Genomic DNA, 19,632 nt, shown 5'->3' with positions numbered 1-19,632 from the left:
GTAATGTCCCACAATAAATCTAATCTATTGAGATCTCTGAAGCCCAGAGTACAGAAACAATCAGTCCACAAGGTGTCGCCCAAAAAATGTAACTCAATGTTCTATCTGTGGTCGCTGTAAGCGCAAGCTACAAACACACTTCCGGCAAATAAGAGCGGATATTGCCCACAACATCCGGTAGGTGAGGTCACACACACGTAAACACATGCCGTACAAATCATTTTACTGTGTTACATTTTGGTGGGAAGAAGTATAGAGCTTTATACACATTCACGCAATGAAGGTTAAAGTCCTCTCCAGGAATCCGGACGACTATGTCCGTGAGACGAAGTTGGATATCCAGCGTGGTAAGTGCAGATAGTTAGCCAGCTAGTGCACATTAGCTAACTTCACACAGTGTAGAGAGCTATAGCTAGCCCAATCAGCACTGGCAAAACAATTTATTGTAACAGTATATGTAACCTACAGTATATGTAACCTACAGTACCACGAAATTACGACCCGTCCCTCCATCCGTTCGAGGTGCCAAGAGAATACACCCGTGCCCTGAATGCCACCAAGCTGGAGCGCGTGTTCGCCAAGCCGTTCCTGGCTTCTCTGGACGGCCACAGGGATGGGGTGAACTGCATGGCCAAGCATCCCAAGAGCCTCTCCACAATGCTGTCCGGCTCCTGCGATGGAGAGGTAGTTAACTAACTAACTGTACGTTGAGTTAGCAATGGCCTGGTTAAATATGAGTTGATGACAAATCCAATAATTATAGGCTACATGTCTAACTGTGGAATGGTCAAACATATATGATGACAAGCCTGTGCATTGAGATGATGCATCTAAATGACCTGTTTATACTATATAAGACTAACTGATTTGTTTCTCAGCTGAAGGTGTGGAATCTAACCAAACGTGAGTGTGTTCGTACACTCCAGGCCCATGAAGGCTTTGTCAGGGGGATGGTCGTCCGCTTCTGTGGCACCTCCTTCTTTACGGTACAGTATCTGTTCCACTATCCAGGGTTGTATTCATTAGGGCACACTCTAAATGTTGTGCAATGAACAAGTTCAGATAGTACCTCCCCATTCTGGCCCGTTTGCTTTCATTTTCTGTCTAGTGAATACTAACGAGACTATGGGTGTATTCATTAGTTGGATTCCGTTGCAAAACATTTGGTCTGTTGCAATGGAAACTGTTTACCGTTTACTCCAGGTGCTAAATGGAAGTATGGAATGAAACTGGGAGGGGCCTATCTGAATTGCTCTAATATAAACTCAAAACGTTTTCCATTTGGAGTAAACTGTTTCCATTGCAAAATGTCTTACAACACACATAATTAATACACCCCTGATTTTATCGCACAGAATGGTTGCCTTCTTCTGAATTGCAGTCTTATGACACATCTTCATAATAAATCAACCTCAAACCTCTGTCAAAGTAAATATGTTTGTATTTCTGAATAACAGGTTGGTGATGACAAGACTATCAAACAGTGGAAGATGGAGACTCCTGGCTACGGAGAGGAAGAGGAACCTCTCAATACTATTCTTGGGAAGGTATGGAGGAGGAGGTGTCTGTCTCTGTCATTATTATGCCCAATTAATATCTCTGAGAGTGTGTCTCTGACCTAACCTGTCTGATCTCATGAAGCAACACTGGAAAATGTGCATACCATCGCGTGAACCCATCATTAAAGATTGTGGCTTTAAGCACATGATGATGATAAGAATGATGGGTTTGGAGATATTCTCTACTGTCAGGGTGATGATGATGATGATGGTTGTTGTAATGTATTCCCCCTCGTCAGTGATGATGATGATTGAGGATTCACTTTAAAAATGTTACTGAGACCAATGTTTGTTCCTTCCAGTCTGTGTTCACCAGCATCGACCACCACCAGAAAGAGGGTGTGTTTGTGACGTGTGGCCAGCAGGTGGACATCTGGGATGAGCAACGCAGCAGCCCCATCCGCTCCTTCTCCTGGGGCGTGGACAGTTTCAGCTGCGTCCGCTTCAACCCTGTAGAGGTAATCAACCCTCTCTGTGTGGATTGTAGCATAAAGTGTCTCAGCGTATGATTCCTGATCATGGATCAGGTCCTCCATGTCCATATAATTGTGTAAATTAAAATCTAAAAGGCAAAGCTGGTCCTAGATTAGCCCTTCTGCTCTGAGACTCTTGGTGAATACGGGCCCTGACACTGCTATAGCACAGACATAAGGCGTAACCCAGACACGTCACAGGGGCTATAAAGCTGAAGTATCCTTTTAGAATGTTTTATCACCATCAAATCTATAGTAGTGAGAGGAACTCCAGTCGCGGGTAGTGGGAGAGGATGAAACTGTGCCAACATTTAGCAGATTTTCTCATTGTTGAAACAAATGTTTCTGTTCCCAAAACTAGAATATGTTACAAACACAGTGCACTAATATTTATAGACTTGACACCTTGTCAAACTGAAAAACGAAATGTGTTGTTTAGAAGGAGTGCAAGGTCAAATTGAGTTTGTGCACACACGCACTTCAGAGGAAGCGTTCCCTAATGGAAATATGCAAATACTAGCTACAACGCGCCAATAGGATCTTGCTAGCTCGTGCTTTGCTTTGCCTACCTCCTTGCTTGTTTTGCCCACTATGCTTTGTTTGCTAAAACTGTAAACGCACAGATGTACTATCTTGTGTTGGTTAAAAATATCTTTGGCTATAGCCTCCATGCACCAGAATAATGGAGGCTATACCCATATCAGGACTATGTAGGTCAAAGGTTGTATAAAACACAGAATTGAATGTTAGTGGATTTAAAAATAATAATAATTCTTGACCTTCCCGCTTTTCTCCTCAGACTGAACTTCTAGCAAGTTGTGCCTCTGACAGAAGTATTGTGCTGTATGACATGAGGGAAGCTACACCTCTTAAAAAGGTACATTTCTATGTTCTTGGGTGCATCCCAAATTACACCCTATTTAGTGCACTACCATTTGTCGAGGGCTCATAGGGTGCCATTTGGGATGCTACCCATTAGAACTGCACGATTAATCAAATTTTAATCTAAATTGAAATATTGACATGCGCAATATCCATATCGCAAGAGGCTGAGATATTTTGAAATGCCACTGGGCCATCCGTCTGTAATGCCCGTTTTTTAAAATGTTTTGTTATATTACTTTAGTTGAAGAGTTCTCCTTCTCTCCTCTTTTGGCCGCTTCCCAATCTCGCACACAAAGCCCCGGTCCCTGTCACTCAAGCAGGCAGTTCCTCGTGCTCCAGATTCACTGCATGCATTGACCAAACAGCACGCAGTCAACAGATTTTTTTTCTAACAAGAACGACACAGCTTTCCACTTTGCTTCTTAATATAAATTCGCGTTTTCTTTATTATACTATTCGTTTATGTAACTTGCTTTCTGCAAAACACTAGTTAGCTGAAAGTGTGCCTAGAATTTGTTAGCAAGGCTAATCGCTTCCTAGCTAATTCCACTGAGTGCAAATCTTGCTAGCAAACTTTTGCTCTAATATTGGACGGTACGAATGGTGGAGTATATCATCATTGTTTGAAACAGCCTGTTCTTAATCAGAGAGGAAAAGACAAATAATATTGTAAAATCTTTGTCTATATGTATCTATTTAAACCCAATTAGGGTCCCATTTTATTTATTTAACCAGGTAAATTGACCGAGAACACATTCTCATTTACAGTAACGACCTGGGGAATAGTTACAGGGGTGAGGAAGGAGACAATTAGGTAGCCAGATTGGGAATTTAGCCAGGACACCGGGGTTAACACCTCTACTCTTACGATAAGTGCCATGGAATCTTTTGTGACCACAGGGAGTCAGGTCAGAGGCAAGGCAGCAGTGGGATGCAGGATGGTAGGCTGCTGGCCATGGGAAACGCTGACCAACACTTTGGTTCTTACTCTGTCACAACCATCCTTACCTTATCCTCGTTGTCATGCCAAACAAAACTGCATTCCAAGTAGCCACTCTATTCCAACCATAACATTTGAATGATCAGATCATTCTATTTCTATGATTTCAACGGATTAACCAAGCGATTTGATGTAAAATCGCAATCTCAATATTTGGTATAAAAATGTAAATTCTATTTTTTTGCCCATATCGTCCAGCCCTATTGCCCATGACTTTGCCCTCTACTAAACCCATTTCCCATTCCATACTGTCCTCTCATTACTGGAATGTGTCTAATGCTTAGTGTATTGAAGTATGAATGTGTGATTTCCTATATAGGTAATCATGAATATGAGGAGCAACACTTTGTGCTGGAATCCCATGGAAGCTTATAATTTCACCTGCTCTAATGAAGATTACAAGTGAGTGATGCAATTCAACATGTGTTGAGTTTACAACATGTTCACCACATCACATAGGCCTCATTCATTCCTGGAGAGAAGTTTGTGTATTTCCAGTGCTAATAATGTTTTTGTTTGTGCAATTGCTTGGGGAGTGATATAATAATTATTTCTAATGTACATTTACACTTATTTTACAATAACAGCATGTCCATCGAGATCTCGTGTTTTTATTTACTGACCTTGCACCTTGCATGAGAGAAGCATGGTGGCGTGTGTTAACATCTCATCTTTGTATTTATTAACCAAACGCCTGCGTCTCCTCCCCCTTCAGTCTGTATACATATGATATGAGGTACCTGGACAAGCCTTTCACCGTCCACATGGACCATGTCTCAGCCGTGCTGGATGTAGACTACTCTCCAACTGGTAAGGAGTTTGTCTCGGCCAGCTTTGACAAGACCATCCGCATCTTCCCCAAAGACAGTGGCCACAGCAGGTTAGTGGTGCCAGGGGCTCAGACACTCCAGCAGATTGTGTGTTTATTATCAGCGTTGGTGTATTTGTTTTTCTACGGGTGTCGACCTGTTTAGAGATGACACTGTGCGACAGCAACATTGTGTTCAGTGTGTGTGGTTGTGTGTGTGACTTCACAGGGAGGTGTACCACACCAAGCGCATGCAGCACGTCATCTCCATAAAGTGGTCGTCAGACAACAAGTACATCCTGAGTGCTTCAGATGAGATGAACATCAGACTGTGGAAGGCCAACGCTGCTGAGAAGTTGGGATTGGTGAGACACAGTCCTCTTCCTCTCCTTTAGAAGTAGTGTACGCACGTCCTGTAACCTGCAGGTGTAATGTCATGAAAGAAAGCTGGATCCCAGAACAATGTTGAATGCTTACCATTAACCAGTATGCCTTAGGTTGGAGTCATTAAAACTCATTTTTCAACCACTCCACAAATTTCTTGTTAACAAACTATAGTTTTGGCAAGTCGGTTAGGACATCTACTTTATGCATGACACAAGTAATTTTTCCAGCAATTGTTTACAGTCAGATTAATTCACTGTATCACAATTCCAGTGGGTCAGAAATGTACATACACGAAGTTGACTGTGCCTTTAAACAGCTTGTAAAATTCCAGAAGATGATGTCATGGCTTTAGAAGCTTCTGATGGGCTAATTGACATAATTTGAGTCAATTGAAGGTGTACCTGTGGATGTATTTCAAGGTCTACCTTCAAACTCGGTGCCTCTTCGCTTGACATCATGGGGAAATCAAAAGAAATCAGCAAGACCCCAGAAGAGATTGCAAGCCGAAGAACACCATTCCAACCGTGAAGCACAGGGGTGGCAGCATCATGTTGTGGGTGGGGGTGCTTTGCTGCAGGGGGGACTGGTGCACTTCACAAAATAGATGGCATCATGAGATAGGAAAATTATGTGGATTCATTGAAACAACAGCTCAAGACATCAGTCAGGAAGTTAAAGCTTGGTCGCAAATGGGTCTTCCAAATGGACAATGACCCCAAGCATACTTCCAAAGATGTGGCAAAATGGCTCAAGGACAACAAAGTCAAGGTATTGGAGTGGCCATCACAAAGCCCTGACCTCAATCCTATAGACAATTTGTTGGCAGAACTGAAAAAGCGTGTGTGAGCAAGGAGGCCTACAAACCTGACTCAGGTACACCAGCTCTGTCTGGAGGAATGGGCCAACATTCACCCAACTTATTGTGGGAAGCTTGTGGAAGGCTACCCGGAACGTTTGACACAAGTTAAACAATTTTAAAGGCAATGCTACCAAATACTAATTGAGTGTATATAATGGTCTGAACCCACTGGGAATGTGATGAAATAAATAAATAATTCTCTCTGCTATTATTCTGACATTTCACATTCTTAAAATAAAGTGGTGATCCTAACTGATCTAAGACAGGGGATTTTTACTAGGGTTGAATGTCAGGGCTTGTGGAAAAACTGAGTTTAAATGTATTTGGCGAAGGTGTATGTAAACTTCTGACTTCAACTGTATTTGCTAATATTCTGATGCTTTTGTTGGAGCTGTGATTTTGACCTTCTGTTTTGTGAGTTTGCTGGATTCCTCAACCTGCCATGGCCAGATGCCCACCATGGTACGATCAGCATGGTGAGAGAGAGGTAGGCAAGGTTGCCAGCAGCAACAGCAGTGGCACTGCCAAGGGCTCTGATGGATGCTGACTGACTTGGAACAGAATCACTTTCAATAAGTACAATGGACCAATAGGGACAGCAGAGCAGGGTTAGTGACAGACTGGAGCTATTTGGAACTCTTGATTACCAATAGACAATTTCTGACCAGTCAGTCAGTGTGGGCAATGTGGCATTATAGAGTGGATTTAAAGGGATAGTTCACTAAAATGTATTTATGGAAAATAGGGACTGCAACTTTGATAGACTTGAATTACTTAGAGGTCTTACAGCAGGCTAACGTTAGCATCGCCCATCCCAAAACATTGGAATTACATTCTGCCCACTTTGGCATTATATCTGTTATGTTTTCTTCAACCTCTAACTCTCCGTATGTTCAAGACATTATTTACATATTACCTTAAATATAAGGTTCTGTTTAGCACACCTTAAACAGATTCTCACACATAGTCTAGACTAACTCCTTTCTCATCTGATGCCAAAACCAGCATTTAGCCAACAAGGATGAATTGCAAGGGAGATGAATGGACATTTTTCGGTGCCATCTCCAATATCCACTCCCCTTCTACTTCACTCTTCCTTATTCCCTTAATGCAGCTTAACACGGGAGAATTGGGCAACTTTTGGCACTTGTTTTACTGTAAGTGTATAAGAGGATATTTATTCTTTAGCTTTGCACTTATACAGATCAGACGAGCCCAGCTGCTATCAGCAGTTTGAATAGGCCCAATCACTTAAAGAGAGAGGCCACTCTGGAAATAATGAAGCATTAACAATCAAGTTGGACTGGAAGGGTCTTTAATGAAAAAGAAATGCTGAATCAAGACTGTCTGTCAGATCTCAGGAAGAGTGGAAGTCTTCAGCCTGTTTTGTTGCAATAGTAGTGTCTCTCTCTCTCTCTGGTTGTTGACTTTTGATGCCTTTCTATGAACTGACATTTGACCTCATTGTGTGAATTATACAGTGTGGAAGGTGAAAGGTCATTTAGTTTTTGTCCCGTGATCCTATTTTTCATGTTATTTGGAGTAACAATGACCATATCATTGCCTTTGCCATATTGTAAATTCACACCAAAATTACCGTCCGTATCACACATTCTCATGACAGTCATGAGAAGTATGACCTATATATCCTATACATACAGTGAGCTCCAAAAGTATTGGGCAGTGACACATTTTTTGTTTTGGCTTTGTACGCAAGCGCTTTTCAATCCATATCGGGTGAACCGTTTAGAAATGACAGCACTTTTTGTACATCGTCTCCCCATTTTACGGGAACCGAAGGTATTGGTACAAATTCACTTATGTGTATTAAAGTAGTGAAACATTTAGTATCTGGTCCCATATTCCTAGCACACAATGACTATATCAAGCTTGTGACTTGACAAACTTGTTGGATGCTTTTGCTGTTAGTTTTGGCTGTGTTTCAGATTTATTTTGTGCCCAATAGAAATTAATGGTAAATAAGGTATTATGTCATATTGGAGTCACTTTTATTGTAAATAAGAATAAAATGTTTCTAAATACTTCTACTTTAATGTGGAAGTTACCATGACCAAAACACACAGCTGCCGTGACCAAACAACACAGCTGCCGTGACCAAACAGCACAGCTGCCGTGACCAAAACAGCACAGCTGCCGTGACCAAAACACACAGCTGCCGTGACCAAACAGCACAGCTGCCGTGACCAAAACACACAGCTGCCATGACCAAACAGCACAGCTGCCGTGACCAAACCGCACAGCTGCCGTGACCAAACCGCACAGCTACCGTGACCAAACCGCACAGCTGCCGTGACCAAACCGCACAGCTGCCGTGACCAAACAACACAGCTGCCGTGACCAAACCGCACAGCTACCGTGACCAAACCGCACAGCTACCGTGACCAAACCGCACAGCTACCGTGACCAAACCGCACAGCAAAAGCATCCCAACAAGTTTGTAGAGTCACAAGTTTAATGTAATCATTGTGTGCTAGGAATATGGGACCAAATACTAAACGTTTACTACTTTAATACACATATAAGTGAATTTGTCCAAATCCCCTAAAATGGGTGCTGTAATTTCTAAACGGTTCACCCGAAATGGATAAAAATACTCTCAAATTAAGCTCACAGTCTGCACGTTAACCTCAGTCATTGTATCATTTCAAAACCAGTGCTGGAGTACAGAGCCAAAACAGCACATTAGTCACTGTCCCAATACTTTTGGAGCTCACTATCGCTATGGATACACAGCTACTTAATACATAATAATATATCCCATTTAGCAGACGCTTTTGTCCAAAGCGACTTACAAGTCGGCTGGGGCCACTACTTTTACATATGGGTGGTCCCAGCGGGAATCGAACCCACGACGCTTGGCGTTGCAAGCGCCATGCTCTACCGACTGAGCCACACAGGACCCCTACATGATTCCATGTGTGTTATTTCATAGTTTTGACGTCTTCACTATTATTCTACAACGTAAAAAATAAAGGAAAAACCCTTGAATGAGTAGGTGTCCAAACTTTTGACTGGTACTTTGTTTTTAGTCAAGCAGTAGTAAATACAATCTCTCTGGCTGTGGTTTCAGAGGGGCTCTAAGTGGCCACTCTTCCAGGGCTTTTATTCTAATTATAATCAATTCAATTAGTTGGAGATTAGCTAATAGCTGCTGATGATGAGGTACACTGCTTTGCTTAGACCAGGCCAACAGCCTGTTAAATGTTATTTATGAAAACCTGAACATTTAGAGTGAAAAAGGAGCAGAGCAACACTGACTCTGCAGAGTTCTCTATGGCCTATACACTCTTTCAATACCCAATGAGTAGTAGGCTTAGGTGTTAAACAAATCAAAATATATTTTATATTTCAGATTCTTCAAAGTAGCCACCATTTGCCTTGACAGCAGAATGCTGTGGTAGCCATGCTGGTTAAGTGTGCCTTGAATTCTAAATAAATCACTGACAGTTTCACTAGCAAAGCACCATCACACCACCTCTTCCATGCTTCACGGTGGGAACCACACATGCAGAGATCACCCGTTCACCTATTCTGTGTCTCACAAAGACAAGGCGGTTGGAACCAAAAATCTCAAATTTGGACTCATCAGAGCAAAGGACAGATTTCCACCGGTCTAATGTCAATTGCTTGTGTTTCTTGACGCAAGCTAGTCACTTCTTCTTATTGGTGTCCTTTAGTAGTGGTTTCTTTGCAGGCCTGATTCACGCAGTCTCTTCTGAATAGTTGATGTTGTATAATTATTCCAGGGTTTTATCGTTGTCGGAGTGGACATGTTGTTTGCGGTGCTCACAACCTATGCTAAACTTGTGAGAAACAAGTTTTGGTTTATTTCATTCCATTTACGAGTTTTGTCAATTTAGTCATTGTCTTTTTTGGACCGCTCCTGTCAATATTGAGTACTCATTGAAGTTGGCCTGTAGGCTACCTTGGGGATCTGATAGTACTTCTGATTGGCTTAACGCACCACCGCCAATGTGCTGTGGAGCTTCTCTATGTAATATTTTTATTTTATTTTACTAGGCAAGTCAGTTAAGAACAAATTCTTATTTTCAATGACAGAGTGGACAGTGGGTTAACTGCCTGTTTGTACCTTGTCAGCTCGGGGATTCGAACTTGCAACCTTTCGGTTACTAGTCCAACACTCTTACCACTAGGCTACCCTGCCGCCCCATCTTTACCTCAAACAGCAAGCAAGCTAAGTCTGAGAGCGACAATAATTCCTCAATGTATTTGAAAAATCTTTTGAGCTCCATGCTCTTATCTGGAGAAACGTCATGAAATAGGCCTACCTGATTTAGTTCTTATTGGCTATTTCTACATAGTTGGCAATAGAAGTAACTTTTTAGGTTTATAATTGATGTATATTTTGATTAAATGTTTATGAACTAAATGACAAATGATTTTGAGATACAAAGACGTTATTATAAATTAAATGAAACTGTTCTACGAAAATGGGTGTATGAAAACCATAACTGGCTCGCAGATCAGATCGGTAGTAATGGTAAGCTAAATTGCCATTCCACATGAGGAAGTTTGCCGACTTCTTATATAGCCTATTACTGGCAACTTCAGGAGCTTAACTGCAGAATCTACAAAATCCAGGAGGAGCAGGAGGAGGATGGTCGGGGCAGGTTTTTTCTTTTCTTCTGGTTATCTTGATCTCTGACTCCCTCTTGAGTCATTTGTGTCTTATTTCATCAAACAGTGAGCTTAAAGCATCAGACAAGTTCAATGCATATATAGTTGATTTTATTGAGACACAAAGGGTGTATCTATATATGGAGAAATACACGTTCAAAACTTTTGACTGGTCAAACGATTGGTCGAAAGAACAGACCTTCAGCGATCCAATGTTTTATTTTTCGGGGACAGCCCTATACTGTAGGTAATAGCGAATATTTTACCATCTTATAACTAATATCGTATATGATTTAGATTTCAAGCTTCAGGTTTAGGTTTCAAGTTTTACATGAAAATGCTGTCATTATGGACTGGTAATTAGTGTATACTGATAAATGAGGCACCCAAGTAGACCTCAGTAGTAGATTGAAATCTCTTGGTTCTCTCCTTTATTTTTCTCTCTTCTTCTTACCTGCTATTTCTCTTTCTCTATCTGGCATCGTCCCCCCCTCCCCCCGGTGGTCTAGCTGGCTTCTAGGGAGAAGGCAGCTGTGAACTACAGCCAGAAGCTGAAGGAGAAGTTCCAGCACCACCCTCAGATCCGCCGCATCTCGCGCCACCGCCACCTGCCCAAGTCCATCTACAGCCAGAGCAAGGAGCTGCGTGTCATGAAGGAGGCTCGCCGCAGGAAGTATGGGCTCCTTCTTTACCCATACCACAACTGTGCCCTACAGCGGCTTTCTGTTCTCAACTCTACCTGAACATATCCTCAATACTCTTGTTTGTAACAGTCAAACCACAGAAGTCTATATATTACAGTATGTATATCAGTAGAATTGGTTTCTTTGTGTTGTTCTTGGTAAGTTTAGTGTGGTTTTGGATCTTATTTATCTCTGTGTTGATGGGGGGGGGGTTTCGGGTGGTTGACCTGGTCTTTGGCCTCACCACAAAGGAAACTGTCAATCTCTTAACACAGTAGGCTTAGAACTACCCTGGCCTCTGTCCAACTATGGCTGAAGGTCCTCAGTGTCCATCTAGTGGTTAAGGCTGTAGCTGGCTGCCAGAATAGGTCTGACTGCCCTACCAAGGCACACTTACCCTAATGGGTAACAGGACTGATAGGACAGGATGGTCCCTCATGGCTTGGTCATCATGGGCTTTTTGCTCATTTACACTAAAGTCTCTAAGGGGAAGTGATGCCATCATGACCAGTTGATGATTCATTAAATATTAGTCCGTGTTGATTTTTGGTCCTGAAACGTAGTAACCCATTGTATGTAATATGTCATCCATGTGTACCTAGGAGTTGTGACTGAAGGCAGTGTAGCCTACATGCTCATTGTTTATTTTTCAGATGACGTCAGTATTAGTGTATTCTACATTTTTATGACATCAGGCCACCTGCTTGGTACTAGCTCCTTTGTGTACTCTGCTAGCGTTTCTCTCTCTCTGTGTGTGAATATTCTCATGAATTGGTTCTTGATGTTTGAGTTATTCATTGTTGCCTCATTGTGTGTCCCAGGGAGAGGAACGTACGCAAGCACAGCAAGCCTGGTTCCATGCCCGTGGTGACGGAGAAAGAGAAACATGTGGTCACCGTGGTGAAATAGAAGGAACATCGACGCCAGTGACCGTGTGGCATTGGAGGACTGAAGGACTACTCTCTCTCTACACACACCTGGGCCATGTTCAGAAACACACAACTAATGTTGCAAAATGTCAGTACGTTTCCCCAAATTCTCTGGTTTTCCAGAAATTCCAGATACCTGGATTTCCTGCTTGTTCCCTCATGATTCCAGGACACAGGAGGTTGGTGGCATCTTAATTGGGGAGGATGGGCTCGCGGTAATAACGGGAGCAGAATGGGATCAAATACATGGTTTCCATGTGTTTGATGTCATTCCATTTGCTTTGTTCTGGCCATTATTATGAGCCGTCCTCCCCTCAGCAGCCTCTTGTGTTCCAGGAATATTCCAAACGGGATTTCTGACAAACCTTGCTATTTGGGAAAGATACCAGAATTTTTGCATCCCCGCACACAACATTATGTGTCCCTTCAGTTATATTCATGACATTCTAATCTGCAACTGTCAAAAGGCTGCACCCTCCTGAACACAACTCTATCGAAGACTCTGAAATAACTCATTCCAGCTCTCCAAGGCTTATTACAAACGACAACTATGGGTCAATATTGTGAAGTTTGTTGACATAAGTGCCCCAACTGTCATGATAAAACTTCGTACTCCCAGATGATGATTTCATGACTGCTATTGTTGGAACATTATTTTGGGATGTTATTGTATTGAAATGAGAATACACTAGAAACCAAGAAGAAAGACATCCCTCAAATATCACCAGAACATTTATTTGAGTATTTTAGGAACCATCTTGAAAATGTTTGGCCTCCCTACACCACCACATACCTTCAGCTATTGTGTGTGTACTGATTCAGTAACCTTAAAGATAGCATCATGCAAAGGGTTGTTTCTATTGATACTGATTTTTGTATTTATTGATACACCACTAATAAAGATTCTGTATGATATTTTTGGATCTGATATGAACACTGTTTTTTGGTAGGCAAAATACACAGATTCTGATATCGATGCAACAATACTTTTCAAAGCTTGTTTCTTACATTTTAAAAAATAAAGTATACAATTAATATCCAAGGGCTCGAATTAGCATAATTTGTGTGGTTTGGCATATGAGTAATATAGGTGGTATAACAATGGATACAGTAGCAGTAAAATCCTAAAAACAGTCTACTGATATATGGGGGTGGCACAAGTGATGTTAACAAGTGTGATTGTTTCTGAATTGTCATTTTAATGTGCCTGAGTTCTAGTAACCAAGGAGGTATGTGTTGTAATTGATATACCCATGTTGCAGGGCCGACAAACACACAATTAGACTTAGACTGACTTTTACCAATGTTTTTGAATTAATTTTGTATCAGTGATTTCTTAACATTGTGACTCAAGGTGGATGATCTTGTATAGGGGTTACTATAGATGCAGGTTTTGTTGGCTGTGATACGTGCTAAGTATGCCACCAGAAAGGAGCCACAAAGTTGCCTTCAGGTGGACAACAACTGGAAAAGAGCAAGCGAGGCAGACCAAAAACTACCTAGCGACGGAGAGTAGTGGCTGAGCTTGAAGTGATGGGTCTCATGGGATAGCACAAGCTGTGGCCAAAGATGGAGACTGATGGCAGAAGATTGTTGCAGCCTTATGTGCCACCCGAGATGATATAAAGAGGATTAAGTAAAGCAGTAGCTACAAGTTCAACACACTTTTATCAGTGTTTTGGTGTTTAATGATTTCTTGGCATTCTGACTCAAAGTGGATGAGCTTGTGTTGGGCTCAGTGTATTGATGCTAATGGATTTAGTCTTAATGAGGTATAGTGTTCAATCCACTTTATCACGGCAGGATTTAGATAGGATTATGAAATAAGTCATGAGCATCATATCAAACCTGGATCATGAGCACGGTTTGGGGAGGGGGGGTGTTAGGGCTGGGCCTTGGGATGAGGGGTTAGGGCTGGGCCTTGGGATTAGGGGTTACGGCTGGGCCTTGGGATGAGGGGTTAGGGCTGGGCCTTGGGATGAGGGGTTAGGGCTGGGCCTTGGGATGAGGGGTTAGGGCTGGGCCTTGGGATGAGGGGTTAGGGCTGGGCCTTCTGATGAGGGGTTATGGCTGGGCCTTGGGATGAGGGGTTAGGGCTGGGCCTTCTGATGAGGGGTTATAGCTGGGCCTTGGGATGAGGGGTTAGGGCTGGGCCTTCTGATGAGGGGTTATGGCTGGGCCTTGGTATGAGGTGTTAGGGCTGGGCCTTGGGATGAGGGGTTAGGGCTGGGCCTTGGGATGAGGGGTTAGGGCTGGGCCTTGGGATGAGGGGTTAGGGCTGGGCCTTGGGATGAGGGGTTAGGGCTGGGCCTTCTGATGAGGGGTTATGGCTGGGCCTTGGGATGAGGGGTTAGGACTGGGCCTTCTGATGAGGGGTTATGGCTGGGCCTTGGGATGAGGGGTTAGGGCTGGGCCTTCTGATGAGGGGTTATGGCTGGGCCTTGGGATGAGGGGTTAGGGCTGGGCCTTCTGATGAGGGGTTATGGCTGGGCCTTGGGATGAGGGGTTAGGGCTGGGCCTTCTGATGAGGGGTTATGGCTGGGCCTTGGGATGAGGGGTTAGGACTGGGCCTTCTGATGAGGGGTTATGGCTGGGCCTTGGGATGAGGGGTTAGGGCTGGGCCTTGGGATGAGGGGTTAGGGCTGGGCCTTGGGATGAGGGGTTAGGGCTGGGCCTTCTGATGAGGGGTTATGGCTGGGCCTTGGGATGAGGGGTTAGGACTGGGCCTTCTGATGAGGGGTTATGGCTGGGCCTTGGGATGAGGGGTTAGGGCTGGGCCTTCTGATGAGGGGTTATGGCTGGGCCTTGGTATGAGGGGTTAGGGCTGGGCCTTGGGATGAGGGGTTAGGGCTGGGCCTTGGTATGAGGGGTTAGGGCTGGGCCTTGGGATGAGGGGTTAGGGCTGGGCCTTGGGATGAGGGGTTAGGGCTGGGCCTTGGGATGAGGGGTTATGGCTGGGCCTTCTGATGAGGGGTTATGGCTGGGCCTTGGGATGAGGGGTTAGGGCTGGGCCTTCTGATGAGGGGTTATGGCTGGGCCTTGGGATGAGGGGTTAGGGCTGGGCCTTCTGATGAGGGGTTATGGCTGGGCCTTGGGATGAGGGGTTAGGGCTGGGCCTTCTGATGAGGGGTTATGGCTGGGCCTTGGTATGAGGTGTTAGGGCTGGGCCTTGGGATGAGGGGTTAGGGCTGGGCCTTGGGATGAGGGGTTAGGGCTGGGCCTTGGGATGAGGGGTTAGGGCTGGGCCTTGGGATGAGGGGTTAGGGCTGGGCCTTCTGATGAGGGGTTATGGCTGGGCCTTGGGATGAGGGGTTAGGACTGGGCCTTCTGATGAGGGGTTATGGCTGGGCCTTGGGATGAGGGGTTAGGGCTGGGCCTTCTGATGAGGGGTTATGGCTGGGCCTTGGGATGAGGGGTTAGGGCTGGGCCTTGGGATGAGGGGTTAGGGCTGGGCCTTGGTATGAGGGGTTAGGGCTGGGCCTTGGTATGAGGTGTTAGGGCTGGGCCTTGGGATTAGGGGTTAGGGCTGGGCCTTGGGATGAGGGGTTAGGGCTGGGCCTTGGGATGAGGGGTTAGGGCTGGGCCTTGGGATGAGGGGTTAGGGCTGGGCCTTGGGATGAGGGGTTAGGGCTGGGCCTTCTGATGAGGGGTTATGGCTGGGCCTTGGGATGAGGGGTTAGGGCTGGGCCTTCTGATGAGGGGTTATGGCTGGGCCTTGGGATGAGGGGTTAGGGCTGGGCCTTGGGGTGAGGGGTTATGGCTGGGCCTTGGTATGAGGTGTTAGGGCTGGGCCTTGGGATGAGGGGTTAGGGCTGGGCCTTGGGATGAGGGGTTACGGCTGGGCCTTCTGATGAGGGGTTATGGCTTGGCCTTGGTATGAGGTGTTAGGGCTGGGCCTTGGGATGAGGGGTTAGGGCTGGGCCTTGGGATGAGGGGTTAGGGCTGGGCCTTCTGATGAGGGGTTATGGCTGGGCCTTGGTATGAGGTGTTAGGGCTGGGCCTTGGGATGAGGGGTTAGGGCTGGGCCTTGGGATGAGAGGTTAAGGCTGGGCCTTGGGATGAGGGGTTAGGGCTGGGCCTTGGGATGAGGGGTTAGGGCTGGGCCTTGGGATGAGGGGTTAGGGCTGGGCCTTCTGATGAGTGGTTATGGCTGGGCCTTGGTATGAGGTGTTAGGGCTGGGCCTTCTGATGAGGGGTTATGGCTGGGCCTTGGTATGAGGTGTTAGGGCTGGGCCTTCTGATGAGGGGTTATGGCTGGGCCTTGGTATGAGGTGTTAGGGCTGGGCCTTCTGATGAGGGGTTATGGCTGGGCCTTGGGATGAGGGGTTAGGGCTGGGCCTTGGGATGAGGGGTTAGGGCTGGGCCTTCTGATGAGGTGTTAGGGCTGGGCCTTGGGATGAGGGGTTAGGGCTGGGCCTTGGGATGAGGGGTTAGGGCTGGGCCTTGGGATGAGGGGTTAGGGCTGGGCCTTCTGATGAGTGGTTATGGCTGGGCCTTGGTATGAGGTGTTAGGGCTGGGCCTTCTGATGAGTGGTTATGGCTGGGCCTTGGTATGAGGTGTTAGGGCTGGGCCTTCTGATGAGGGGTTATGGCTGGGCCTTGGTATGAGGTGTTCGGGCTGGGCCTTCTGATGAGGGGTTATGGCTGGGCCTTGGGATGAGGGGTTAGGGCTGGGCCTTGGGATGAGGGGTTAGGGCTGGGCCTTGGGATGAGGGGTTAGGGCTGGGCCTTCTGATGAGGGGTTATGGCTGGGCCTTGGTATGAGGTGTTAGGGCTGGGCCTTGGGATGAGGGGTTAGGGCTGGGCCTTGGGATGAGGGGTTAGGGCTGGGCCTTCTGATGAGGGGTTATGGCTGGGCCTTGGTATGAGGTGTTAGGGCTGGGCCTTCTGATGAGGGGTTATGGCTGGGCCTTGGTATGAGGTGTTAGGGCTGGGCCTTCTGATGAGGGGTTATGGCTGGGCCTTGGGATGAGGGGTTAGGGCTGGGCCTTGGGATGAGGGGTTAGGGCTGGGCCTTCTGATGAGGGGTTATGGCTGGGCCTTGGGATGAGGTGTTAGGGCTGGGCCTTGGGATGAGGGGTTAGGGCTGGGCCTTGGGATGAGGGGTTAGGGCTGGGCCTTGGGATGAGGGGTTAGGGCTGGGCCTTCTGATGAGTGGTTATGGCTGGGCCTTGGTATGAGGTGTTAGGGCTGGGCCTTCTGATGAGTGGTTATGGCTGGGCCTTGGTATGAGGTGTTAGGGCTGGGCCTTCTGATGAGGGGTTATGGCTGGGCCTTGGTATGAGGTGTTAGGGCTGGGCCTTCTGATGAGGGGTTATGGCTGGGCCTTGGGATGAGGGGTTAGGGCTGGGCCTTGGGATGAGGGGTTAGGGCTGGGCCTTGGGATGAGGGGTTAGGGCTGGGCCTTCTGATGAGGGGTTATGGCTGGGCCTTGGTATGAGGTGTTAGGGCTGGGCCTTGGGATGAGGGGTTAGGGCTGGGCCTTGGGATGAGGGGTTAGGGCTGGGCCTTCTGATGAGGGGTTATGGCTGGGCCTTGGTATGAGGTGTTAGGGCTGGGCCTTGGGATGAGGGGTTAGGGCTGGGCCTTGGGATGAGGGGTTAGGGCTGGGCCTTGGGATGAGGGGTTAGGGCTGGGCCTTGGGATGAGGGGTTAGGGCTGGGCCTTGGGATGAGGGGTTAGGGCTGGGCCTTCTGATGAGTGGTTATGGCTGGGCCTTGGTATGAGGTGTTAGGGCTGGGCCTTCTGATGAGTGGTTATGGCTGGGCCTTGGGATGAGGTGTTAGGGCTGGGCCTTCTGATGAGGGGTTATGGCTGGGCCTTGGTATGAGGGGTTAGGGCTGGGCCTTCTGATGAGGGGTTATGCCTGGGCCTTCTGATGAGGGGTTATGGCTGGGCCTTGGTATGAGGGCATTGGGATGAGGGGGATGGGCCTTGGGTTGGGGTGAGAGGGGATAAGAGAGGTGTTTGACATGATGGGACTAAAAAGTTAAGAAGCAGTGTCACAAGAAGCAGCCGATAAATCAATGATAGACATGGATTGTGTTGGTGCTAACTTTTTTCTAGGACAAATGTTTTTTATTTTTTATTTTTATACCTGGATGGTTAAAAGTAGTCTAAACTGTTACCAAATCAGGAATAAGAATGCTGTATCACAAAATTTTATTTATACCTCCAGTTGGAGAGGCAATCCTATCAGAAGATAAGTTCCACAATATGCTACTGCACCACATAAGAAACTGGACATCGACATGGTGTTGAAACGCACATTTCTAGTGCCAGTTTTATCGTGTGCTGATGAAGCTTTTAACTTTCGCTGTACATTTCACATCACTTTTCTTCAGAAAATGCTCTTTAACAGGCAAATGCTTTTTATAATCTGGTCCAGCTGTAAAGGATTTACAATCCGTGTTTTGCAAATGCCTGATGTCAATGAAAATACGTCGACAAGCGCCCCACTCCCCTTCCCTTTTCATGAAGCCACTCGCGCTCAGCTTTGTTCTACGCGTCTCCATCGCTCCGCCTACTCTTCCTATCGGGATTTTTTCATTGCATCCATTTTTGTGCATTTAAGAAATCTCCAAGAATTATAAACCTGGAGGAAACCGAGAAAGAGAGAGTTTGGGGCTAGGACTAGAAAGAAAAACAAACAAACAAGAGAAGAGGCGACGTCTTTATTTCAACATGCGAGCAAACCCATTCTAAAGGATGACCGCGATGGGTTAGACAGGATTGAACATGATTGCAAAATAAAAGGCAAGAGCTCTATTCTATGTTTCTCTACAATCCATCCGTGAATGGAGAAGGATAAATGTGTTTGGAATGCTTGTTTCCAGAAGACCGTATATGTTGGTTATAAAACCAAAGGGCCTCTGTCCAGCATCTCCAGTGTCTATCTCATAGGTTACTGGAATTGGAGAGTTTGTGTGAGAATTAGGCGATGATTCTGTTGGATATGTGTATTGTGATCATCACCTATTAATTTCTCTGTATTTATTATGAGCTGTAGCAGCCTGCTATACCAGAACCTCTGAAACCCAATCAGATAACGTTCATGTATTGGGTGGAAATTGAGGCTATATAGGATTCATGTCTGCATCCCTTGTAAAAAGTAGCATTTTGACACATTGTGTCTTATTCTTAAAACCCAAATATAATGGAATGCGTCAGAATATGTGTGAACAATCCAGCCGATATGTCTTGCATTAGGGTAGCCCATGCTAATGGTTATGACTATGAATACAAGAACCACATAAGTGGAATATTGCAGCCTAATATTAGAGTAGCAATCTGATTTTGCAATTTGGAAATGTTCTATTACAGTTAAGTCTATCCATTATATCACTCAATGTTGGTATATTTAAAAAATATATATGTTATTATTACTTTT

At 45.6% G+C, this 19,632-nt stretch overlaps 1 protein-coding gene across 1 annotated transcript; it reads left to right on the top strand.

The window, feature by feature from the left end:
• The first annotated feature begins 153 nt into the window (after positions 1–153).
• Positions 154–13,157, top strand: dcaf13 (ddb1 and cul4 associated factor 13). Its single transcript, XM_064948093.1, has 11 exons — positions 154–347; positions 485–684; positions 879–986; positions 1,458–1,547; positions 1,862–2,017; positions 2,832–2,909; positions 4,237–4,319; positions 4,633–4,797; positions 4,955–5,090; positions 11,140–11,303; positions 12,135–13,157. Exons 1-11 carry the CDS (start codon positions 278–280, stop codon positions 12,220–12,222), a joined length of 1,338 nt encoding a protein of 445 aa, XP_064804165.1. The 5' UTR covers positions 154–277; the 3' UTR covers positions 12,223–13,157.
• Positions 13,158–19,632: the final 6,475 nt, after the last annotated feature.

Source organism: Oncorhynchus masou, chromosome 30, assembly GCF_036934945.1.
Source record: "Oncorhynchus masou masou isolate Uvic2021 chromosome 30, UVic_Omas_1.1, whole genome shotgun sequence".
NCBI lineage: Eukaryota > Metazoa > Chordata > Actinopteri > Salmoniformes > Salmonidae > Oncorhynchus > Oncorhynchus masou.
The sequence above is the reverse complement of the archived record's forward strand: the minus strand, read 5'-3'. Positions and strand labels throughout refer to the sequence as shown.